Source organism: Trachinotus anak, unplaced genomic scaffold (assembly GCF_046630095.1).
Source record: "Trachinotus anak isolate AG129_WGS33_773 ecotype Australia unplaced genomic scaffold, CSIRO_AGI_Tana_v1 ptg000026l, whole genome shotgun sequence".
In the NCBI taxonomy this organism is placed as follows: Eukaryota; Metazoa; Chordata; class Actinopteri; order Carangiformes; family Carangidae; genus Trachinotus; species Trachinotus anak.
This window is the reverse complement of record NW_027273877.1, coordinates 11,123,535-11,150,522: the sequence shown is the minus strand read 5'-3', so window position 1 is coordinate 11,150,522 and position 26,988 is coordinate 11,123,535. Positions and strand designations below refer to the sequence as shown.

The 26,988-nt window shown below is 38.3% G+C and overlaps 1 protein-coding gene and 1 long non-coding RNA gene across 6 annotated transcripts; one reads left to right on the top strand and one right to left on the bottom strand.

Moving 5' to 3' along the window:
• Positions 1-124: 124 nt before the first annotated feature.
• On the bottom strand, positions 125-25,766 carry LOC139609702 (histone-arginine methyltransferase CARM1-like). 4 transcript variants are annotated; one of them, XM_071464579.1, is made up of 15 exons: positions 25,511-25,758; positions 21,097-21,223; positions 10,612-10,737; positions 10,353-10,501; positions 10,156-10,260; positions 8,908-8,964; positions 7,770-7,947; positions 7,306-7,396; positions 5,309-5,390; positions 4,082-4,167; positions 2,029-2,118; positions 1,695-1,832; positions 1,420-1,509; positions 996-1,086; positions 125-371 (listed from the first exon to the last, which is right to left on the bottom strand). In XM_071464579.1, exons 1-14 carry the CDS (start codon positions 25,610-25,612, stop codon positions 1,062-1,064), a joined length of 1,446 nt encoding a protein of 481 aa, XP_071320680.1. In that variant the 5' UTR covers positions 25,613-25,758; the 3' UTR covers positions 125-371; positions 996-1,061. The 4 variants fall into 4 exon arrangements, with proteins under 4 accessions (XP_071320680.1, XP_071320679.1, XP_071320681.1 ...); XM_071464578.1 differs by having other exon boundaries at positions 8,908-9,018; positions 25,511-25,756; XM_071464580.1 differs by lacking the exon at positions 1,695-1,832 and having other exon boundaries at positions 8,908-9,018; positions 25,511-25,766.
• On the top strand, positions 10,755-14,241 carry LOC139609704 (uncharacterized). Of its 2 annotated transcripts, XR_011685334.1 has the most exons (3): positions 10,755-12,976; positions 13,051-13,098; positions 13,174-14,241. It is a non-coding gene; the product is annotated as an uncharacterized lncRNA (long non-coding RNA). The 2 variants fall into 2 exon arrangements; XR_011685333.1 differs by having other exon boundaries at positions 13,051-14,241.
• Positions 25,767-26,988: the final 1,222 nt, after the last annotated feature.

Genomic DNA, 26,988 nt, shown 5'->3' with positions numbered 1-26,988 from the left:
TAGCATTTGTATATACAGTAGTACTTGAGATCATTTAAGCAAATACAGTCTTCATACTGCATGTACAACCAAGCAGCTGTTATACCATGTGTGCTGCATGCATTCAACAGTAGATGAATTCCAGTTTGTGAAAGGGGGACATTTTATTACAGCATACTAAATACATACATGTATATACAGCTGTAGGACATTTATATTAAATTGAAGTTATCTTTAAAAGTGACTAAGGGCAGCAAATTCAGGTTTTACTTTGATTTTACTTTCAATTCAACATTAAATTTACCAATATTTGTTGACAAAATGTATAAAAGAACAACAAAAATAAGTCAGGTGTGTGGAGGTGTGACAGGATGATTCCTTATCTGATTCCTCTGGAGATGAAAGAGATTGACAGTAAACAAAATATTTCTCATTGTTACATTCATGATGATAATAATAATCTTATAATAAATAACTGTTGATGTAAGTTACACTACAGTAGTACTATCGTTAATAAAATAATTCACATTAAATTTCTAAACTCTCAGATAGTCCATTAAAAAGATCACAGGTTATATAATACATGAGTTCCCTTCACAAAGAAAAATGATGGCTCTCATTGGCCAGCTGTTTGCCTCTTGCCAAACATATGACCCCACTGCTTGCTTGTTCAGTATTGATGCAACAAAGCATAGGAAGATGTGAACTTCAAGCTCACAAGACAGAAAATCATGGAGCTGCTGTTACTGGTCTGAACTTTGAACACAGCCATTTTAAATTAATGTAAAGGTATTTGCTTGTGTTGTCAGTGTTTGCAGTGCATTTCTATATTTGCTTGTGTGGTGTGTATTTGCAGCACAATCTGTTGTCAAATTGATAAAGATGTGTTCCTCAATTTGCTCGTGTTTTGTCTGTTTGCATGTTTTCCTAATTGAACTCTCAGGGCCAATGTAAATAACAGACACATGGCTTATGTTTTCTATGCAGAAGTTTAAGGTTTACCTCTGTTTCCTCACCTTGCATGCTGGAAGAGAGAGGCTCCTGGTCTGGACCACTGTTAACCTACAGTGTTCTGAAGGTCTCTAGTTGTGGAACCAGGATGGCATCCTGCACAGAATCACATTTATACTAAAGTATTTTTTAACCTGGATATCACACACACAATTTGTACTACAAATAATAGAAGAAAGGTTCTTTCATCACCAAAATGAAAAAACAAGATTCAGGCCTTCGTTCACTCTCAGACTGGATGAAAAGTCTATCCACTAGTCTAACTATAACTAGTCTAGCCATAGCTATTACTGACTTCTCTCTGGAGTATATTAAAGTAAAGGAAAATACCCATTTCAAGTTGAATTTCCATTGATATCATATTCCAGTATATGTTAAATAGCCACAAAGTAATCAGTTATAAAATGTAACATATGCATAAAAAGTGACCTGAAGAAAGGGTCCTTGAGGTCCAGGATGTTTCCAGATCTGAAGCCTGATTGGTCGACTGTGGCTGTGATGTGGATGTCATAGCTCTGCCTGGAATGGGGAAAAGAATAATGGTAGTAATTATTTCTTAGACTCTGGAGTAGTTCTGAACCAAGTAATAGAACTGATAATGAAGTACAGTAAATTAACACTGCCACTGCTACAACAGTCTTGTTCCACTCTGTGTGATGTTTGTAGACACACATTTTGAGGGCCAGGCATGAGCACAGGTGTACCTGTTGTTAATGGCCAGCAGAACAGTCCCAGACAAAGTTTGTCCAAGCTTAGCAAACAGCGGTGTCTGAAGCAAACATCTGACCTGATACCAGCGGGTCAGAGGCTCAGTGGGAGCTGTGGAGAGCCACACTGCTGACCTGCAGTGACAGGAGGGATATTTTGGACACTGAACTCTAGTGAATATTTTGTCATCAGAGTCTTAATTTAACTGTGCTCAGAATAAATTGTATTAAAAGGGTTTTCCTCTATGTTTTCTCTGTCACCTTATATTTACATATTAAAATCAATCAATCACAGCACAGCTAGAAGAAACTAGAAGAAAGTATCACTTACTTCGATCCCAGATAAGCCACATCGAACCAGAAGGCCAGTCCATGAACCAGACCAGACTGCAGCAGTGTAAACACAAAGGGAATCTCCATTCTAGAAGCAACACATAAAAATGTCTCCCTCGTCTCAGAAAGTTCTGCTGCTTTTTGACAATGATGTCACACACATTTTTTGAGTGTTCAAATTATTGGTACCTCCTGTGTTCATAATATCCCTTAGTCCATACAATGTTTCTCATGTTCTTTGTGCCCTTTGTTGTTTTATTATCGTTTTACTTTTACTTTCATTCTCTAAGTCCTCAAATATTTGTTGTAATGCTGTACTTCCAAAATATCATTTATAGGTATTTTATTTTATTTATGTATTTTATTTAATTATTTTTATTTCATGCTACATTTTACATCAACTTCACTACATTACAGAGGGAAATATGGTAGGGGAGGCTGGGGACGATTGCAACAAGGGATGGCTGCACAGGTCCTCTTCCTTCATAGTTAGACCATCCCCTCACCAGGAAGACAGAAAACACATTTCTGTTCTGAAGATATGAAAGTATTTTTTTTCATAAGCTGTATTTTTTCAAACTGTCCTGACCTTTTGCATACTGTAAGTTTACTCTACTGCTAAGTAAGTTTGTTAACTTCTAAGTGACATGGTTATGGTGTGTTATGGTTGGTGTGTCAAACTACCATATTATGTTCTGTCATGGCTGATTGGTGGGGGCAGCTGCAACAAGTTATTGTAACTGTCCTCAAACTAAATAGCCAAATCAAAACAAACCACAAAGCTGTATTTTTCAATAATTTTAGTTAGCAGAACACATGCATGGTCTCTCAATATATATCTGTCTGTCCTGTTTATTTTAAGCAATAAAACAGATATAAAAAATTGTGCCTGTTCTGACTCAAGGTGAAGACCTATGTTCTATGTGCAAAAAAAAAACCTCCATCATTGTTAAATATTATTAAATGAAGAACACTGTTAACATGTATGAAAAATATGCTCTCAAGCTTTCTACCTCTGCCAACAAATACTATAATATTATTGCAAAAAGCCAAAAGTTGATGACTGAAAGTTGATGGATTTGCGACATGTTGCAACTGTCCCTGATCTGTGTTGCAACCATCCCCAGGGCTGGGAGTTGGGAGTTGCAACATCTGAATTCTTCCAATCATCTGAATTCTTCCAATCAAATAAATATTGTGAATGATATGTATATGTAATGATCTTTCAGTGGTATGGGTAATTAGCAGACACATATAAATTCAAAATATGAAACTTTGGTTGATATAATCCAAATAGAGAAATTCCAAGTGTTGCAACCATCCCCAGTCTACCTTACTTTTTAATGTGTTACATTTATCTCACAACTGCAGTTCTGTTATAGACAGGAGATATAGATCTTATAGATAAGAGGCTACTGTGTGTACAAAACCTAATTTATATAAAAAATAATGCATAAAATGACAACAGTATATGGTGAGGTTAGAATTAGTCTCTTCTCAACAAGCTACCACATTAAAATTCAGCTTATTCTAATGCATTATGAATCCAATAAACATACTGTATAAATGATACTTTATGTGCATTATGCTGAAAATAAACAAAATAATGACAATTCTAAATTAGCTTTACCTAGTTGTTATGTTTTACATTGATTTATTACTACTGTATTTTCTTATGTAAATGATCTGAATACTTACTACACTACTGATAGATATAACTTCTTATTTCTGCCAGTCTTTGTATTTAGATTTTCTGCTAATTAACTGCTGACAAGTTGTTACTTAAGTAATTGAGGATGGAACCTGAAAATATCAGGTATGCATCAAAATGTTGTCAAAAATAGTCCTGTAAGTTAAATCTTAATGCTGGATTTTTACATGTATGTCATGATTTTTACATGTAATATTTGGTATAATATTAGGTATTATAGATGGTATTGTTACTTCAACTTAAGTTAAAGATCTTAACGCTTCCTCCACCAGTAAATCTATTAATGCAACTTCAGATGCTTCAAAAACACTTGATAAGCGTGACAATCAACCATGATAACCTGTGCAAATCCTCTTCTTTAGCCTCCTTGAAGTTGATGCAGTGCTTAACAGACCTGGCCATCAAAATCTGCACATCAAATGTGTCCTGAAAAAGACATTAAATAATGAATATGTTGACAAAATTAAGTTAAAAAAATAAGTACTAAGTGTTTTTTTTTTTCTTATTTTAACTCTACTTACACTTATTTGGGGCACCTAACTGACAATTTCTTTGACAGCAGAAAAGCCCATACACAAGTGTAATATATCTACACATATTGACTTTATGTAAACATATATGTACATAAAAATTAAACAAATTATTATAATTATATATAAAAACCTAACAGAAACTGTAACATATACTATATATGTTACATAAATATATATTCATCCTATTCAAAGCCTGTCAGTATATGTTCATATTATATACAGTGGGTTCCAAAAGTCTAAGACCACTTTCCCAGAATGGGACGATAGACATGTTTAAAATTAATGAGAAAAATGTATATAAGCATACATTATCGTTATATGTACATGTATGTTTTTTTAATTGCATGTATAAATTAAATATATATTATTAAGGTATATGGTCACAGTGTTATACCAAATTAAAAACTTTATATATATATATATATATATATATATATATATATATATATATATATAAAACTCATATATATTTTTCTAACATATACAAACTTTAGAATGGGTATTTTATATATCTTATAAACATATATCTTCTTATATACAGAGGATGTATATGTGTGATAATAAAATATCCCCTTATAGGTGACATATATGGCAACATCAAACTTGATATAAGGACATTTATGTCATATATTACATTTCTGTATAAGAGGTCAAAATAGACCAAGATATAACTTATAGTATAGGTTGCTACTATAATTGTGGTTAATGACCAGAGTACATTTCCTCTCTGAGTAAAACCTATCTAATAGCTGTCTCTAACTCCCTCTGTGGTCAGCCAACGAGCAAGCCAAAATTATGACTGACAAGACTGCCAAACCAAACCAAACCAAGCAATATGGAATCATTTTAGATGCCTTCATTTACCCAATATTCAGCCTGATAAATGTTATATCTTTAGAAATGTTAAGATCTCCATTGCAGTTAAAAAACTAAGTTCTGTTAGCTATACAACATGTACTTGTTATAAGATGCTGATATTTTAGCAAGGTAACTGGTTTACTATACACAGTGAGTAGAATTTTGCTAAACCTTACCACTATAGGCTGCCTGAAAAACTCATCCACTGCTGCACTGTGAAGAGCACTCAGGTTAACACCATAGAAGCTTCTCTGCTGCCTGAAGAAAGAAAAATAGAGGAAACACTTAAGTAATTTACATACAGATTGATACAGCTGCTAGTTCTTGAGCAAATCATTTTAGGTGACAGATTTAAACAACTTTTATCATATCTGCACAAACTATTGATGTAAGTACATTATTTTTTCAACTTTTCGGATTATTTGTGGAAAAAACACAGAGCTGTAATACATTGAATTAATTTTTTGCAATTATAATCTTAACTCCTTTGATTTTAAATTTTTTGTCTAATGACTAAGTCAGGAGTTTTCATCTTTCACAATGACTTATATCATACAGGCAGAAATCGTATTTTTGAAACTTTCTCTGTGTCAACATCAGTTGCCTTACATTCCTCAAGGCTGACTGAGCCTGACCTGCACATAGTGGTGGAGCAGTGAAGGGCACAGACCATGGTAACACACACACACACACCCACACACACACACACACACACACACACACACACACACACACAGACATACACACAAATGCACACACATACATACTAGTATGCTTGCATACACTCACTGTATGCACAGACAAACTGCACAACAGAGCCTGTACTGTTGGCATGACTACATCACCTCAATAACTGTGTAACTAAACAAATGAACAAATTCATATATTAAAAAATGATTCTCAGCTTTATGTGTATATATCACATTGGTTGCATGTTTATACGTGTTAATGTTCACCATATCACTATAGCTACAGTAGGTGTAGAGCTGTTTGTGCCAAATACTGATATACACTTTTACGCAGATAACACTATCATGTATTATTTAGCCTAAATGAGGCTGTTAGCTGCTAGCTCCTTTGGTTTACAAGACAAGAGGTTATAATATGTCCTCTGAGCAGCGCCATGTCTTCAGGGAAGATTGGAGGCTACAGTGAGACAGGAAAGTGATGAGACAGGCTGGGGCTAGCTGGTTAGCATGCTAACTTCAGTAGAAATTCTTGGTGAGCAAAGGAATGAAGTTTGATGCTGAACTCATGTTTCTTCTAGACTGGTAAGTAAACAGCTGTTAATGCTAATGTTAGCTATTGTTGTGTATTATAATATACAGTGCAATACGATGTCTATCAAACATTTTGAAGTGGAACTGGACTTTTTACACACCCCAAAGGATGTGTTGGCTCTAGATATGAACTGTAGAGGAAATCATGTGCACAGCATGCTGGCACATGTTGGCATTGTGGAACAGGATGTCTCAACAGGAAAGTTTCATTTTTCTGTTGTAAGAATGCCACCACAGCATACAGTTTAATGGACTAGGCAAGCCAGACTGGATGTCTGCAGAGTTAGCGACCAAATTTTTGTTTAAGAGAGTTAAGAGAATGGAAGTGTTTGCTACAGAAAGTCATGTCAGTATTATGTATAAGTTTACATATTGGAACCTTGAATTAAGTATATTAAGCATAAGTCTATGCTTTGTGGATATGTGCCATTACTTTTCTCAAATGTTTTAGGAGCTCCTAATAAAGGTTTTCATGCAACAGCATTCACATAATACTTTTTCATTATATGAACTACACTGTACTATGAATATATTATATTCAAATTAAGTATCAGCCTCAACCCAAACTTATCGGCTTAGAAAAAATCCCCTATCAGTCAAATCTTAGTTGGTCTGTATGAGTCAGGACTGGACTGAACCCGAGCGTTTTACACCCAACAGGAAACATGCCTGACTGAGGTCAAGCAATGAGAACACTGTGTGTGTGTGTGTGTGTGTGTGTGTGTGTGTGTGTGTGGTGGTGTGTGTGTTTGAGAGAGAGAGAGAGACAGAGAGAGAGAATGGGAGCCAGTGTGTTTGTGTTCTCATGCATGGATTTATGCCTGTGCATATGTGTGTGCGTGTGTGTGCATGTATGTGTGTGTGTGCATGTGTGTGTGTGTTGAGAGACAGACCAGAAACTGGCTCGTGCATAGTGTTCAAAGTAGAGCTGTTCATCACTGAAGGGAGCCAGATGGATATCGCCACAGGAGGGAAACATCAGACCTGGGAGACACAGAAAATTAATAAGAGCGAGACATAGAGGACTGAAGAAGAAAATAGAAGCATCATTTAAAAAAAACAAAAAAAAACATAAATTGCCTAAAAACATCACTTTAACTTTCTGTCCTTTCCAGGTATAATTTTGAAATTGGTCTTTAACTGATCTGCATTATTTATCAATAATTATTGATGAATAAAAAGTGGACAAAGAGTTTCAGAGGCTTTGTTCTACCCTTCTTAAAGAATAATTATTGTTTATAAAAGCCTAGATCTTATTTTTGTGGTTTTGCCCATCATTTATATCATAAAAATTACAGAAGACCCAAGTTTTGATCAAACAAAATCCTCCTTAAATCTGACATTTCTCCACACCTACCATTAGGTTTGAGCCATTTCCTGGCATGCAGGAAGCTCTCCATGAGTCTCTCATTGAGCAGCATGTAACCTATTGGCTCAGAGACAATGACATCCACCATGTCAGGACAGCTGACCTCCTCCACTTTCCCCTCTAGGACCCTGATCCGCTCAGACAGACTGTTACTCTGGACCAGTATCTGCACAGGAGACAGAAAACACTTGCTTCATTAAATTACACACTGTAGAGCCATGTAACCAAAGAATCCTCATTTGCCTCCATAGGACCATGACACATACTGAACACTACATTGGACCATGATGTGAGGAAAGGTACATGAAGTATCTAATGTACTAGGTATATCTACAGTAAACAGACTGCACTTATTTGGCGCTTTTCTCACTCAAAGCACTCTACATGCCACATACACACATCCATACATCACACCCATAAATGCACTCATACAAAGATGGAACAGTTGGGGTTCAGTATCATGCCCAGTGATATTTGGACACACAGGGGAGCTGAACATTTACTCTGATTACCTACTGTGGTACAGATGAATGTGACACCTTGTGAAGCCTTTATCATATTGATGATATTTAAAGGGAAAAGAATCCCATGTAAATGCAGCCAATGGTTAGGAAACTTGATTCTAAGTCAGGCCTTTATGTGAAATAGGTTTCTGCAATGGTATAAAAGGCAGCCATAATCTCCATACCATATATCGGTATAATCTGTGTGTATCAGCGTCTCCCTCTAGCCCCTACCCTTCTGAACTGTGGGCCAGATGTTGCTGCAACCCATTAACTCCCTAGAATGCATGCCCTGCATGTAATGTGCGTGTGTGTGCATGTGTTGTGTGTGTGTGTGTGTGTGTGTGTGTGTGTGGGTGTGTGTGTGTGTGCTATCAAGTGCATTGCTGTGGTTTCTCTTTAGGCTCTAGCAAAGCCAATACACGCATTATTCTCCAACCTCTGCATCTGAGCTCACAGTCAGGAGATTCAAATCTTGCTTGTAGTTAAGTTCAGAGATTCAAACAATGGTTTAATTTCTGCAATGAATATGACCAGTTGGAAAACCTGTGTGTACAGTTGTGACAAACTGTCTTTTAAAGCTGACAATATAATGACAAAGAACACGATTTAAATGTACTGACCTGTGTATACTTGGCCATGGGGCTGGACTCAACAGCATACACTCTGGTGGCTCCAGCCTGGATGGCAAAGAAAGACAGAATACCAGAACCACAACATACATCCAGAACCACCTACACAGACAGGAGGAGAGAGGGAGACCCGGTCACAGTGCTGTCCGCTTCTAATCACAATCAAACAATTTAAATACATATAAACATATTGTATGAACTTTTGTAAGAGACAGTTTGGGTCATAATTTTACTGTTTTCCTTCATTTTCTCCTTGAAATAACTTTATTAACCCGTTTACAACCTGTTACACGGTCTGACTGACTCACCTGACTTCTTTTATTAGTGATAAATAAACAGATGGCAACAAATTAAAGGAAAGGAAAAAGTGAGTGAAGAAACATAACAAATGTAGATGCTTCGAATGCTTCCGCACAGGTGCACTGCAAGGTGCGATTAAGCAGTTAACATCCTATCATACTCTGTGGTAGGTATAACTAGAATTGCTGCCTTGTGGTTGTATGCCTCTGTGACTCAGATTACATCCCTGTTTATCCAGAGTCATAAAATCTGTGCCATTTTTGTGAAATTTTGTCATAAGTCCTGTGTAAAGTATTTAGCAATATCTAAGTGGTGTTTTGTGAGGTTACACTGACCTTTGACTTTGAGATTGTGTTCACAAGGCCAATAACATGTTTTGTGAGGTCACCACAATCTGAAGAAGTTACGTCAAGGCATTACTGAGATATCGTGTCCACGAGAAAGGTACGAATGGACAGACAAATGTACATAAATACGTACGGACAGACTGATAACCAGAAAACAACATGCCTCTGGTCCTGGCTCTCGGGGCTGATCGTGCCAGCTGCTTCTGATTTTGTATCAAGATGGCAAGAGGAAAATATCTATTGTTGGTTTTACTTTTAATTTGTCACCCATCTGTAGGTCAGCTATTACTCTGGTGAACACATGTTACCATAGCTGATGAAAAGGATAATAGGGCAATATTATGTCAGTAAGCCCTGATATCCCTTCATCGGCTCCATATATTACTGGTCTGCTTGAATATGTTTTATCAATAAATAGTAAAATGCTGAATTGCACTTAAATACTACACTATGTCACTGTACAAATCTGCAATAGACACGAATAAGAAAAACAATGGGTTGTACCATTTATATATGTGAAATGGAATTATTTATTATTATTTTATAACATACCCTTTCCATCAAAAGTGATGTGTGTAATGTGTGCTATCACCTTGTCTCTGAAATCAGTGTCATTGACAAACATGGCCCTCTGATAGGTGGCGGTCCTCAGATAGTCCTGAAGCAGGCTCTGCTGCTGGGACAGACAGCTGTGGAACTACACACACACGCGCACAACAATTTCACATACAATTTGTATTTCTTCTCCTGTCTAGTTTTGACAACAGTCAGGATTATTGAGAGTCTTACTTGGTAGCCCTGTGTAGAAATGTTTTCAGTCATTGTGGGATGTCTCCTAGAAAGTGTTTGACTCTCTGTATCCTTGCTTCCTCTCTTATCTCTGTCTGTGGTCTCTTCTTCATTCTTTCTTTTCAGTAACTGCTGGAAATTCTTCATATCTGCACCAAAGAACAAGGCAACATGTGTGAGTTCCTCATACACATCAATGAGCAGAACAATACATACATACAAATACAAATATTGTACAAATACAAAATATTGTACAAACCAGTTGGACTTTTGAACTGTAGCAGAAGACTCATCTTGCCAACAGAGACCAGGAAGGATTGACCTCCAACCTGGCAGCAGTCCATCTCTTTGGAAACAGGAAACTGGAAGATTGATGCTCTGTTGCCTAAGAAAAATCACTTTTTTTCAGGGCAAGATATCAACAGCTATGAATCAAATTAACATGAAACCTGGCACAGTGTTTAAGGTCCCCAGACAATTATTCTTAAAGTTTTTGGTGACACTCTCTGACCTTCCCTTTAATTTAACATGGGCCAAAATTCACTTATATACTCAATTGTTTCCATTATGCTACCAGCAGGAAATATTGTCATTGTAGTGGCCATTTGTCCATAAAAAAAAAAAAAACAAATTAATCTTTAAACCAACCAAAATCAAAAGGCCACTGATGCACCATAGGAATGTGGTTTAACGCAGGCAAAAGAAGATGAATGTCCAAACTCAATCCTTGCGTTTTGTGATGATTTATTTCAAAATAATAAAACGAACAAAAGAACAAAGGAAATCATGGCTCCTGCTGCCTCCTTTGTCTGGTAAAAAACCATAGGCCCACCCAGGTGCATGCTGGTACTCAAGGTGCCTACCTACCCAAATAACCTCAAGTGCAGTGTGATCCATTTACCAAAAAATAAATAAACCAAAATACTAACCATGCAAATCTACATATCCTAAACAAATAACTAACAAATAATATAAGCAAAAAATCTAATCTAAATAAAACAAACACTTAAGTTAATCATACAAGATTACTCATAATTAGCAAATTAAACTTACAACTAAGACTAACTTCACAAATAGCTCCTACACTCCGGCCCCTAATTGTGCATAATATCACAATTACAGTTATCTACAAAAAAAAGGAGCTACTTCTGGAACTACAACTACAAGACAGACCTATTTTATATGTCATAATAGCCCTAAATGGACCATCTTCTTAAAGAATCTGCAAAATAAAACATAGGTTAGTTGGAGAAGAAGAAAGAAAAAATAGAAGTAGAGAAAGAGAGAGTCATGATGTTAAACCGCTGCTTCCAGTAGTAGACAGAGCTTCGTCACAGGTCTTTCCAGAATACGAGTCCTAGTTTGAAGACGCACAGTGCGTACCAGGCCCTTTGGATCTGGTCTGATGTCCAAAACTTTCCCCATGATCCAAGATCATCTTGGAGCTGAGGCATCTGCGACCAGAACAATGTCTCCAGGAGTGAGGTTTTTCTTTGGCCTTGTCCATTTTTGTCTCTCCTGCATTATGGGTAGATACTCACAAATCCATCTTTTCCAAAACAGTTCAGCAATATACTGTACTTGCTTCCACCTTTTCCTTATGTATAGATCATTTCGATCAAACAGTCCTGGTGGCATGATTGGTTTTCCTTTCAACATTAAAATGTGATTTGGTGTGAGAGCTTCTAAATCATCTGGATCATCTGAGACTTTTGTGATGGGTCTGTCATTCAGAATTGCCTCAATCTCACAGAAGACGGTCTGGAGCCCTTCATCTTCCAGAGTTTGTTGTTTCAGTACTGAAGTGAGAACGCTTTTCACTGAACGAATCAGACGTTCCCAAACACCACCTTGATGGGAAGCTGCTGGTGTGTTGAAGCTCCATTTAATGTCATCCTGAACAAAAGCCCTTTGAATTTTGCTATGATTCAGAGCAACCAGACTTTCCTTCAGCTCTCGGTTGGCTCCAACAAAATTTGTGCCATTATCCGATCTGATATCTGAGACTGGACCTCGTCTACAGATAAACCTCCGAATTGCATTTATACAGGAGTCTGTATTTAATGTATAAGCTACTTCCAGATGCACAGCACGACTAGTCAGACATGTAAACAACACTCCATATCTTTTAACATGACTTCTGCCTCTCTTAACATCAATGGGGCCAAAATAATCAGTTCCCACATTTGTAAAAGGAGCCTTTTCAGGCAGCACTCTCTCTTCAGGTAAGTCAGCCATCTTCTGCTCAATCAGCTTTCCCCTGTTGCGTTTGCACACAACACAGTTGGATATTATCTTCCTGGCAGCAGAGTTTGCGTTAGTGATCCAGTATTTTTGCCGTAACCTGGACAGCATGTGATTCCTCCCTGTATGCCCCAGTTGGTTATGGATATAGCGCAAAATGAGTGTGGCTACATGCATGTGTAGCAGGATGAGTATTGTGGCCCTGTGTCCACCTGTAGGAGATGGTGCCTAATTGCCTGTCTCCCTCTGGCCAATGGCAGTAGGGAGAGGGGGGTATAAAAGCCGGTAGGTGTCACCGGATTTCTCTCTTGCTTGTGGAGGCCGAGGGCACGTCACTTCCTGTTGCCTCATCCCTGTCCTTCTTCTGTTGGGGTTTGCAGGTAGGCTAGTTGTGGCTGGGTTACCAGTTTGCATGTTTAGTTGACAGTAAATAAGACTATTGCTTTTGTTGTAGGGCCGGATTGGGTTCCGTGGGTCGGTGAGCTGCACATGATTACTGCCGGTGGGTCCTCCGTTTCATGTACTGCGCTGTTGCTGCAGTGCGCATATGGCAATTTGTGTGTGTGTGTGTTTGCAGGTTGCTGCTGCAGAAACAGCAGTCTTGGGTCCTTCCCCTCTCCTGCATGTGTGGACAGAGGCAGCTGGACTGGTAACGGCTTTACTGGGGGAACGACTGTATCGGCTACTTTCACTGCCCGCTTGACCACTGCTGCTTTGCCTACGGGAGGTCGTTTGCCTACAGGAAGTTGCTTTGCTCACAGCGAATTGCTTTGCTTATAGAGAAATACACTGATTTTAGGGGATTGCCCTCCTTGGGGAATTACTGTACTTTGGGGACTGCTTTGATTCTGCCGCACAGCTTGGCCTGTTGGAGCCGAGCACCGGCGCTCCGTTTCGGACTGCCTTGCCTCACGGAGGGTTGTCGGCACCCGCGGCATTGGTCGCTTCGGCCTGGCGGCCTCTTTAAGTCGTGTGTGTGTGTGTGTGTGTGTGTGTGTGTGTGTGTGTGTGTGTGTGTGGGTGTGTGTGTGTGTGGTTAATTGGGGAGGGGAAATTTATGTTTATATTTTGTGGTGTGCGTTCACTGGCCTTGTGAGTGTCCGCATGCAATTAAAAGTTGTTGTTTTTGGTTTGTGGGAATTTAAGTTGATTACTACTTATAATTAATAATTTTGGTTAAGTGTGTGTGGGCGTGTGGTTACTTCTGAGTATGTTGTAGATAATGGTTATTTATCAAAGTATGATTCAGTTTTTGTATTGATTTATTTACCTAGTTTAGTTAATTTTTGTTTTTGTATAGTTAGGTTTGATTTTGGTTCTTATATATTGTGTTTTTTTTTTTTACTCTTGTGTTTGTCCTTTCAGGGGGTTGAGACTACAGTGGTGGACGTGGTGTCCTCGGTGGCGGTGTCTCCTTTGTGTGTCGTGTGTATGCTTTCACCCCAGGTTGATTTTCACCAGTGTGTGTGTGTGTCACGAGTGTTTGGGGTGACCTTCCCGGGACCCTCTTTATTTCTTGGACCCATCTCCCTACTGGTAGGCCTCCACCCTGATTGGTTCCCCTCATTTCCCTGGTAACATCAGGTGGATGCTATGGCCTTCTTTTTATTATTCAATGTTTAATAAAGTGATTTTTGTAATTTGACCTCGTCTCTGCCCCGTTGTATGACGGATTTGCGTGCCTTTAGGATTATGATAGTTCCCTGGGTGAAATTCCCAGGGTGGCGTTGTCTGGCAACACTAAGCTAAGGTTAAAGTGAATTAATTGGCTAACCTCCAACCCCGGTCGCCACACATGTCTTTAGAAAGAATCACCGGATGTTTAGATTCTGCTGACAATGCTGCTTTATTCAACCGACCACCAACTCTGAGGATTCCATCATCCAGCACTGGATCCAGTTTGTACAACGTGCTTTCTTTGGAGATGGTTTTAAATCCACTCTTGAGTGAGGCGATTTCAGCTTCAAACTTGTGTTTTTGTACATACAGAATGATGGACTCTTCTGCCTTTACAAGATTTTCAGGAGTCAGACTTTGTTTTTCAAGCGTGACCTTAAAGTTCTGAACTTTTCTATCCACTTCTTGATCTTTATTAAGGCCTGCGGAAGCACTAAACTCCTTCCTCTTCTGCGCCAATGTCATAAGTGCTGCTTTGATTTTTAAAAACCAAGCCACAGATGTTCTTAACTTAATCCAGGAGGAAAAGCAATTGATCAGCTGGCCGGTGGCCTTTTCCGCATCCTGGACAATAGCATTCACTGTCAAGTCCCTTTTGACCTCTGGGTCATCGTCAGAAATCACGTCACAGTCGTCTTTCAGATTAGGCCATTCCTTCTCTGGTTTGGAGAGAAATTCAGGTCCATTTAACCATCTCCCGTCTGTCAGGAAAACCCGAGCCTTCATTCCTCTTGATGCTTCATCTGCTGGATTTTCTTTTGAACTCACATATCTCCATTGTTCAATATCTGAAGCTTCTCTGATGACAGAAATTCTGTTTGCTACAAAAGTGTGGAATCGTTTGGTCCCATTTGCAATGTATTTAAGAACTGTTGTACTGTCTGTCCAGAAAACTGATGTCTCCAGCATAAGTTGTAACTCCTTCTGCAGCATCTTATCAACTCGAACAGTCAGTAGTCTGCTTGAGCGGAGCAACTCTAGCCTTTCCCATGAGAAATGCTACCTGTATCTTATGATCATTTTCCAGTCTCAAGTAAGACACAGTTCCATATCCAACTTGACTAGCATCAGAAAAGTGGTGAAGCTGTGCTGAAACTGGGACTCCAAAGTCTCTGGGTTTAATACAGCGTTCCACTTTGAACTCATCCATTTTTTGAAGATCCTGGAACCATTCAGACCATTGCCTAGAGAAGGCATGGGGAATGACTTCATCCCACTTCAGGTTTCTCCTACATAGCTCCTGCGGCAATAATTTAGCTGGCATACTGAATGGGGCCAAAAATCCCAAAGGGTCATAAAGAGAGCTGACCACAGAAAGAATGCCTCTCCTGGTATGTGGTTGTTCTCGAACTAAAGTCTTGAATTGAAACATATCAGTCCCAATGCACCATTGTAGCCCAAGTGCTTGCTCTGTTGGAAAGTGATCTGAATCCAAATCCATCTCCATCATTTTATTTGCTCTCCTTTCCTCCATGACTGACAGAAGCACAGTACGGCTGTTGCTGATCCATTTTGAAAGAGTAAATCCTCCTTTTTCACAGAGAGCAGTCAAATTTCTGATCATTTGTACAGCTTCTTCCTCTGAAGCCATGGCTTTCAGGCAGTCATCCACATAAAAATTATGTTTCACTGTATTGATCACTTCGAGTGGAAAATGCTGTGCATTGTCTTCTGCTGTTCTCCTCAGAGCATAATTTGCACAACTTGGTGAGGATACAGCACCAAACAGATGAACTCTCATGCGATGTTCCTGTGGAGGCTGCGCAGTATCACCATCTGGCCACCAGAGGAAACGGAGAAAGTCGATGTGTTTATCTGTGACACGTACTTGATGAAACATGGCTTTGATGTCTGCCATTATTGCAACAGGTTCTTTCCTGAATCGAGTGAGGACTCCAATGAGAGTGTTGGTCAGATCAGGTCCCTGCAAGAGCTGGCAGTTCAATGATGTCCCTTTATATGTTGCTCCACAATCAAACACAACTCTCAGCTTGCCTTTTCTGGGATGATAAACCCCATGATGGGGAATATACCACACTTTTCCATCACTTTGTTTTAGTTGATCAGCAGGCACCACTTCAGCATATCCTTGAGCAATCATGTCGTTTAAGAATGCAGTATATTCTTCCTTAAATATGTTGTTCCTGTCAAATTTTCTTTTCAGGCCTTGGAGGCGCTGTTCTGCAACACAGCGATTGTTTGGCAGGACACAATCCTCCTGTCGGAAAGGTAAGTCAATACAATAATGACCTTCAATTATTTCTGCTTTGCTACTTACAACATTCATGAACTTGACATCTTCTCTGGACATTTCAATCTGCTCCTCAACTGATCTCTCATTAAAATCGTGGTTATATTGTTGAACCAACATGTCTTGAAGATGTTCAATGGAGATTCGGTTGGCTGTTACAGCAGGGCAGCCACTCTTACTCCTACCGCTTATGCCACGAAGTGGACCATTAATGACCCAACCGACCCTGGTTCTTACTGCATAGGGTCCTTCATCCTGGCTGTTTATTATCTCCCAAGGCTCCATTACTTTGGGGGCATCAGTTCCAATTAGGAGGTCTACACCTGCATCAATATCATGGAGCTTTACATCCTTCAGATAAGACCACTGAACAAGATCCTCTTGTTGAGGGACATTGAGTGAGGAGACAGGCATGGATCTCTGTGTTAAAACATTAGGTAACTGGATGAAATCGTTCATGTCCACACCAGACACCTCAAGACCTGACAGAATGTGAGCATTTACAATTTTCTTTTGCCCCATTGTTCTCATCAAAAAACTTGTCTTTTTGCCACTCACATTTAATTTTCTTGCCAGGCTCTCTGTGCAAAACGTTCCTGAGCTTCCGGGATCCAAAAAAGCATATGTCTGTACAGCTTCGTTACTCTCGTGGCTCCTAACTTTAACTGCAACAACAGAAAAGATGGAATCATCTTCAGCACCGGCCCCAATATGACCACAGGTCTGTGTCATTACAGCTGAAACACTTGGAGAGCTCACAGTCTGTTGTGATTGTTTGGAGGATGTGCCTTTATCCTGCCGCTCAATATGAAGGATTCCTGGGTGCTTTTGGTTACACACGTTGCAATCCAAACGACTCCTACAGTCTTTGCTCATGTGGCCTACTTTCAGGCAGCCAAAACATATTCCCTTTTCCTTGATGAAATTAATCTTATCCCGATGTAATTTCATTCTAAACTGAGAGCAGTTATCCAGTAAGTGATTACCCTGAAAACAAAACAGACAACTTTGAATTGAGGAGAGCTTGATTTTATTTCCTGTACACTGAGTCATGTCTCCTTCCTTTATCGTGGTGACCTTAGTAGCAAAACTGCTTTCCTTCTTCTTTTGTATGAAATGGCTGGTCTTGGAGGACTTGGATCTAATGGGTGGTGAGTCTTGAATGTTGCCAAAAAGCGGATCTGAGGCAATTTTGACTTGCTTTTCAATAAAACTAACAAGATCAACAAACAGTGCTCTCCGACAATTTTTCTAAAGAAGATCACAAGCAACATTCCTCCATCTTTCCCTTAGCTTGTAAGGAAGTTTCATGATGATGCTTCTCATGTTAAAGGGCAAGTCCAGCTCTTTCATTTGTGTCATTTGCTCTGTTAAATTTGAACATCCTCGCAGAAATAGAGAGAATGACTGTAATGCTTTAACATCCTCACTTTTAACAGGTGTCCAGTTAAGAATCTTTTCCATATAAGCACTTGCAATTTTGTATTCATTTCCAAAATGCTCCGCTAGAAGAATTTTGGCCTTGTTGTACCCCATCTCTGAAGGCAAGTGTTGACAACTTTGCACGAAGTTCCTTGGTTCACCCCGTTGTATTCTTCAAGAAAATGTAAACGATCACTCCAGCTAGATGTTTTCTCCTCCACTCCATTTTCAAAAGCTCTGATGAAAGACCTGTAGTGAAGAGGGTCTCCATCAAACACAGGGATATTTCTTGATGGAAGGACAGAACTTAAATTTTGTTGAACCAGCAGAGCAGCGATGTCATTTTGTCTCTGCATAATGTTTACATTTTCATCTTGAGAACCATTTGTCAGAGCATGATATTGAGGATGTACCAATCCTGCTTGATTTTGATCAGTAGCCGATGTAAATTGAACTGATTCACCAACATCCAAAAACATCTCATTCCTTTGTGTTTCTCGGTTTTGTTTAGGCCTAACAACTGGTGGTTGAGGTATGACAGGCACATCAGTAACATTCACCTTTTTGTCCAAGGTTACTGGTACAAACATGTCAGCATCAAGATTCAATACATTTCCTCCTTGAGAAATGTTCCTTTCAAAATAAGAGTTCATCCCGTCTGAACGTTTTGAGCCACACGTAGATGAATTAATCTCCAGAACATTAAGTTTTGCACTTGTTGCAGCCAGTTCAGTTTCAAGTTCCAGTTGTTCCTTTTCTCTCCTTAGTTTTTCCTCTTTAGCTTCGATTAAATGTTTCCTTTTTAGCGCAGCAACACGCTGCATCAGCGCTGCCTTCTCGGCCTGGGCTTTAACACGCGCTGATGCAGTCGAGGAGGTTCGTGATAACTGGGAGTGTGGTTTTACAGAGTTTGTCTTTACACTTGACACATTGGAGGATTTATTTCATCAGTGACACCTTGATCATCAGGATATTCAACATTTTGATTCACATATGGATGACCCAGTTCGGAAAGCCAGTGTTTTACCGTTTCAATGAAATTATTCAACTTTGTCATCTTTGCCTCGAAGTATTCACATTGTCTTTTAATTTCATCTTGTGGCAAAGGTGAGTTTATTAAAGATTCATGCAGCACTTTTGCGTCTTGACAACACTGGATAACATTTGCAAGCTCCAAGTTCACTGAGTTGACATTTTCTTTTGATTCCATTAACACAGTGATCTTTTCCACAGACATCTTTGCTTGTTTGAATTTTACACTCCTCTTTTCCTGGTTCATTTCTATGTAGAAGCACAATCCTTTAGAAGTGAGCTTAATAGTCCTTTTAGTTGGCAACATTTCGGCCTCTTTCGGCGTATCGTCAGACATTTTATTGATTCTTCCAAAACTGCTTGTTGTGCATCAATCAACATCCACATTGGACAAAACGTGCAGATAAAAAATAACAAAAACAATTTAATTATTGGCTGATCAGATCCAATTCAGCCCACACAACACCACACACTGAGGTTGAGCAATTTTATGAATGGAGACCGCTGATAGCTATGCGTAAAGTGTGCGTAACGCTGACGTACGGCAATTCAGCGCCGTTCAAACTTTTCCGATTTAATATGAAATACTGATTTTCAAACTCCACTCGCTTGACTGTTGTCCAATACAGCAGCAGTATTACATACCGGTTTCTTGTGAAACGGCTGAGCACTTTTGTTCATCTGAGCCGCAGACATTGTCCCGCTGATGCCGATGATGTTACAAAAGGTGTTGAACAAAACAACCCATTCTGATCATCATTTCTTAATCCAAAAAGATCCAATCTGTCCAATGATGAAGGATCCTTCCTTTGAGTTCAAGGGCGGGTTTTTTACTTGTTGTAGTGGCCATTTGTCCATTAAAAAAAAAAACAAATTAATCTTTAAACCAACCAAAATCAAAAGGCCACTGATGCACCATAGGAATGTGGTTTAACGCAGGCAAAAGAAGATGAATGTCCAAACTCAATCCTTGCGTTTTGTGATGATTTATTTCAAAATAATAAAACGAACAAAAGAGCAAAGGAAATCATGGCTCCTGCTGCCTTCTTTGTCTGGTAAAAAACCATAGGCCCACCCAGGTGCATGCTGGTACTCAAGGTGCCCACCTACCCAAATAACCTCAAGTGCAGTGTGATCCATTTACCAAAAAATAAATAAACCAAAATACTAACCATGCAAATCTACATATCCTAAACAAACAACTAACAAATAATATAAGCAAAAAATCTAATCTAAATAAAACAAACACTTAAGTTAATCATACAAGATTACTCATAATAAGCAAATTAAACTTACAACTAAGACTAACTTCACAAATAGCTCCTACAATCATTTCTCTAAGGTTTTTTTCTTTCTTTCTTCCCAGCAATAAAAAAATACTTGGGAGCCTCTTGGGAGTTGTTTATACAGATTTTTTCAAATTATACTAGCAAAAAGAAAAAAAAAAACCACTTGCCTTTCAGGGATTTTTTTTCACAAGTGAACTAAAACAAAAACTTGATCACTGAAAATGATCCTGGCAACAAAAAAAAAAAAAAAAAATTACTTCCTTTTCAGGGCTTCTGTATATTTATATACTGTACGTTGAAATTTAGACACCTGTGCACAGATTATAATTTTCTCATATTTTACTATAGTGCTGAAATCTAAATCTGCCCCTCTCTGTTTTAGAGAGCAAGAACATATTCGAAACAAGTTTGTAATGAATCAGGATTAAATAATTTCACTTTTTTGTTTCAAGAAGACCTTTAGGATCGGATGAATTTACTGGTAATAACTTTGTAAAACAGATTTTTACAGTGCAAAACAATTATTATATATCATTTCATGTAATGCACTGTAATGGATTGAACTAGCCAACAGTACAAATAATAGTTTCTTCCACCAGCTACAATAATTGTCACTATCTTGCTTCTATATATGCAAATTATACTTGAGTAAAGAATAAGATAAAGATAAGATAAGTGTAAATGTTGTTGTTGATTGTGATTCGAATATTCCAGCTCTGGGTGTGTCCTCATCTTTATCTAAACACTTCACTCTTTCCTATACTACACCTTTATTCCATGGGATCCTCTGAATAAGTAAGCATAATGTGTGTGATCCTCCAGTACTCACCATCCTGCACAGTGAGCTGCTGAAACTCCAGTCCGGGGGTGAGGAGCAGAGTGAGCTCCTGCTCAGCTCTCTGTCTGCACACACTGATCTGCTGCTCTCTGCTTTCCTCCTCCTGGGCCTGCAACTCCTTCAGAACACAACCAGACACAGTGTTTCATCTTAAACAAGATTACACCACATTAACCAGATCTGATTTAAAGTCACAATATGTAACATTTACAAATTAAAATATCTCAGAATTACTAGACCTATGTTATATATTTTTTTGTTATGGACTCACATTATCCCAAATGTTTGCAGCAATTCTCAAACCAGAGAAATAGAGGCTGTGGTCAAAAAGTAGTTTTTCTTGGAAAGTTTCCTAATTGAGTGAAGTGGGCCAGAATTGCCTAAGCGGCAGCCATGATAAGAGCTGTTTTAATTCTCTTAATGAGAAGGAATGGACCATCAGTGCTTCCTATAATATCTTCTTTATCATAGGGTACATTGGACCTTCCTTTAAGAAAGGAAAGGAAAGAATGCCGTCCCACAGTTCTTTGTTGCAGCAACATTTGAAGCAAATCACATTTATATGGGTCTACACCATGGTAGGCCCATATAAATGTAGAAACAACAGAGCATAATTTTTAACATGATCCAACAGTGATGGAAATACTTGTATGATTGTCTGAGCTCCAAATCCATAAATATATTTTTCTTCTCTTTCGAATAAGTTCCTATAGGAGTCTTAAAGCAGAGGGCACACTGAAATTCAAATTCGTAACAAAAAACTACATACATAAACGTTGAGTCACTAAATACCCTTACATTGTGTACAGTGCTACAAGTTAAATTTCGCTATTAAACACATTTTTAAAAATGTCAAAAGTGTCCATGTCAGGAAACTACACTCTAAATTTTATTTATTCTGATCCTTGTTCAATTCTTCTTTCTGTTTTAATTGCAGAAGTGCAGTCGAATTCTAATCACGGTTGTCTTTTCCTTAGGTCTCCTTCACATCTTTCCTTGCCCTTATGACATCTTCCATCAAGGTCGAGAAAAGGTGGTTAGGAAATGAAATTATTTTGACTCTTTGACTGCAGCCAGTGATTTTAATCATGAGCAGTTTCTCGATCTGTGTTCTTCTCTGTCCTTGTGTTTTGCCATAGACTGTATTAAAAAAAAATGGATGTAGACTCCAGATCTAAAAAGGACAGCTAATACAGAAGTGCCTTAAACCTGCTTCTATCTAATGACAAGTGAGACGACTGCGTTTCCTCTATGTACATTTTGTGGCAGTAGGCCTCATATTGTTGATGTAGTTCAACGTCAAAAAGTTCACTATATTCTGTGGCTAGTCTCTCCACCAATAACATTACCTTGGTGGGTTCGTTCTGATTGGACAGCGCTCAACATTGTGTGTAAACATATAATAATAATTAATAAACATATTCCAGTTTGTGTTGCAGTGAAGTTTACTTCAATGTTGTACCTTTTGATGTTCAGTCTGACCACTGAGGTAGGTAATATGTTTTTAATATCTAGGGCTGAAACAATTCCTTGAGAAACTCGATGAATAAGAGTCACAGAAGCAAATTCTTTGCATCAAAGCTTCATTTAATTCAAATGACGGCTTAGTGGTCACCATTAGAGACGAAACTGTTACTGGTTTCATGTTAAACACAGGAAAAATGTTGTAATGTAAACAGTTAGCATTACTGTTTAAATCTTTAATTATTGCACTCACCATCACTGACCACAATCACTGATAATTTAACCAACATTAGGTTCTGTAGCATCAACAGGCAACAATCTCCCAGAGGCATGCAGAGCAAGCAACATGGATTTGTTATGTGTCAGTCAAAACATTTCAGAAGGCAGTGACAGTGCTGCTTTTGTGGCACCTGTAAAAGATTTAGTTTTCTGTGAACAGTCTGTGCTGAAATCCCTTTATAGTAGCACTTGTATTATAAGCCTTAATGATTTGTTCCTTAGTTTCATCTATACATTTACTGCACTTGCAAGTGGGGGCATAGGAACATTTTTGGTGACACTTTACTACCAGTTTTGGGGGAAGAAGGCCTGTGGCAGTGTAGAGAGAGAGCTAATTGTTGTTGTTTGTTTTTTTTTGTCCTGAAAGCCTGTCATGAAAAAGGTTAGTCTGATGTTGCTATAATGAAAGTGCGTTTATGTCTATCTTGTCTTGGCCGGTGAAGTAATAAAAGTGAACGTTTTTCTACACCTAATGCAGTCACAGTCTGAGTGGTGTAACAGGAGATTTTTCAGCCTCTAATACCTTTTCACACAAAAGTTAGCAAGCATTTCGAAGCTAAGTGTTTTTTAAAGGCGAGTAACCCACTAAAAAACACAAGTGTCTCCTTTTACACTGCCAGACGAGTTTGTCTCTGTAGCATTTTATGATAAAATTCTTCTTTTGGAAAATGTAATTGGTTTCTAAGTTGAAATGTAATATATGTTGCTGCTAGTTAATCTGAGAAGACAGAGCTAAAAATATCTGATTTCCTGGACAGTTCAACAACAATGCTGCATCTTTGGTCTTTTTATATGTAGAAATAAACATTTCAATATAAATAATATTGATAATAAATAAATAAATGAAAATGAACAGAGGTAGTGTGGTTCATATTAAATTTCAATAGATTTTTAATATAAATTACATATGAAATATGAAGTATATATTTTACTACACTCTGTCAATCCCATTTTTCCATCTGTTTGTGGAGATTTGAGTTTAGATTACAGTATTTTGTCACAGTACAGTCAGGTAAAGTTGTGTTGAAGTTTAACCTGTGCTGAACTGAGCTGCTGATATTAGGAGGAGTGCTGCTGTTCCAATTGCAAATAGTCCTCCCATCTTCGGGAGCCTGGACTTCTGAGTTAAACTTCTGAGATTCAAACTCTCCGAGTGCAGGCCCAAACTTAGTACTCTGTATTGAGAAATGGCTACAGTTATGCACCATTTCATTTGGTTGCTTGTCAGTGATGTCATATCCCCTATACATATGCATCAATGTTATGTTATGTAACCCTAACCCTGAAAGATGTTCATAAAAAATTGGGGAAAAAAAGCATTGCTGTTGTTTCCCAAAAGCTCAAATTGACTATTATCTTGTTTTAAGTCACATTTTTAGGCAGGTTCTTTTACATCTTGGTTGTTTTCAACTATATATTTTAAGTTATCAGAGAAAACAGCCAGGTAAATAGCAGCTTAGGTCCCATCCCCTTGTGGATGACCATGCATCCAATCTGAGATGTCCTGTGTCCACCACAGAGTGTCAGCAAATCGTTGATTTTTAAAATAAAACTGCTTTATTCGTTGTTGTTTCCCTGGTCCATTTGTTGTGGAAAGCAGGACTTCTCTGTGGATAATTGAGATGCCTGTAAAAACATGCTGAACATTCATAAGTTATCAAAGTAACTAAGTCGAGTAGCTTTCAGCCATTCCAAGACCTCATGTATCAACCAAAAAGCATTAGTGAATCACTGACACTGCTTTATTCTGTGTTTCTGCCATTTTTAATCCCCTGGTCCATTTGTTATGGAGAGTAGGACACCTCTGAAAATAAAACCCCCCAATGTCTCGTGCGTCAGTTACACTTGTAATTCATGTTTTCACTACTGGTTGTCGCAGCTGAAAAGACCCAATCAGGAGTGACACAGTGTGTCTACATCATGTTTTACCCCAGAATTTTCAAACTAAAACAGGGCCAGCAGCATTTCCAAAACGCTCCGTTTTCGAGGCTCAGTAACTCCAGAGTAGTATGGATGAGAGGCAAAAATGTAGCAACAGAGATGTGTTTTAAAATGTCAGCAACATGTTTGAGCCTCAGTCAGACCCAGACTCAGAAGCTAAGGAGTGACGAGTTTGTTGTGCACCAAATTTATTTCCCCGTCCCACTCCCTGTCCCTGCAACTTGACAGGATTGGTTCCTTAGGTATGAATCCCTAGCTGTCTGAAACCATCTTTCTTGTATTATATAAAAAAAAACCCATCCTATGTTAAAAAGTTAATGGGGAAAAAAAATGAATGCATTTCTTCCACACCAGCTATAGCTTCAAAACTTGGTGAAGCTATACATTTCAGATAAATGCTGTAGAACCTATATATAATAACATAATCTATACTTGATACATATGAAACACGTGGACATAATGGGGGAATCGATTAGGCTAATAACGTTTCATACATGCTGTATGCTATGTACTGTGAAAATAATGGAAGTGCAATTCAAAGCTTCCAACTCCATGGTATTGTTATCTTGTGTTTTCTGATTAACATTTTTGTGTGCCCACTAGAATAAACTGCATTAAAGCAGGTCAGATTCAAATTAAACCTGGACAGTGTACTACAGCATACATTAGATGAAACCAGACAAGTTTTTGTGAGTGTGCCATGTGCAGCCTATGGAATTACCTCCTCATGCATCTCCATGTGCTCTTCCTCAGCCCTCACCTCCTCCTGCAGAATGAAGACCCTGACAGAGAAAGCCAACGACTCTTCATGTCTCTCCTCCATTTTTCAGTGTGAAAGAAAGCTACTCTTTGGGAAGAAGGAACTAGAGAGAACAGAGGGGAGGTGTTGAAGAGTAGATGGAGAAAAGGGGGAGGAGAGACAAAGGAAGGAATACAGGAGGAAATAGGGTGAAAAGTAAGGGACAGTTTACACTTGAAGAAAAGAGACATCCAGAATTAATGTCTGTATTATAACATTTCTACTTCGGTGTTGCACTGTAAATCATTTTGTTAATTGACATCTTGTTGTATAGGATGGTCTTGTATCATACATATGGCATAAGTAAAATTCCAAACCAAAGCTAAAAAAAACTAAATTTGAATATAAGGTGTTCATTCTGATTTTCATACATACTTTTAATATAAAGTTTGTCTGACAAAAGAAAATGTCCAGGAGAGTCTTTAGGAATCATCTTCTACATACTACAACTATTAATTCCACATTTTATAACATATTGTGTATGGCAACATCAAGATGGTAAATATATGATAAATACATTATAAGTTAGGTTGATACCATTAATTCAGAAATCCTGTGATGTTCCATTTAGGCTAAGGTGTTCACTGGATTGCATGGACTTTGGCGACTGTGATTTTTAATTTGTTATTTATCAACCAATTAGATGAACAGAGTTTTACAGCAGAATGAATAGCAGACATATACCAGAAAATTACATGTAGTTCATCTCCATGATAAAACCTATACAATTTGTTGACGTGTCAATGATGCTTTTCAGTCTCCATTCTGCCTGGGAGCAGATCAGTCCATTTACTCCCTCTGCTGGATGAAAAGCATCACTGCAAGGCAACCTTTAAATCCATCTAACTTTAGAATAATGTTGAATTATGCCTGTTTTAATAAGCAAATAACACATTTGTCTTAACGGCTTCATTTCGTGGGTCATGTTCAAGAAAAATCACACAACTCAAAAACAGAAACTGACAACATAAAAAAGGGTGATGTTTTCAATTTCATTGTAGAGGAAATACAGAATGGAGTATAATATACATATATGATTCTCTGGCTTTTCAGCAGCAAATTGCTGTGCTCACCAGCTTCTCTCTAACTGTGGTTGTCTGCTCTTTGCTCTTGGCTTTAGAGCTTTTCTCTGGATTCTCCAGTCTACATGTTTAAATAATAGTGATGGGATGATGATACCTCAAAGAGTGTATTGACACACTACACAAACTGTCGGCACTGTATTGACACTGTATTGGTCACTCAATAGTGACCCCTGCAGTAGTAATAAAATAATTGCAGGTAAACAAAATGAAAATAAGATGGAAAAGCTTACATGCTGCAAACCCAACATCAGCCTGTGAAGTATTTAATCGCCAGTCCTTTACTTAAAACATGATCATTGTATAATTTCATTTGCT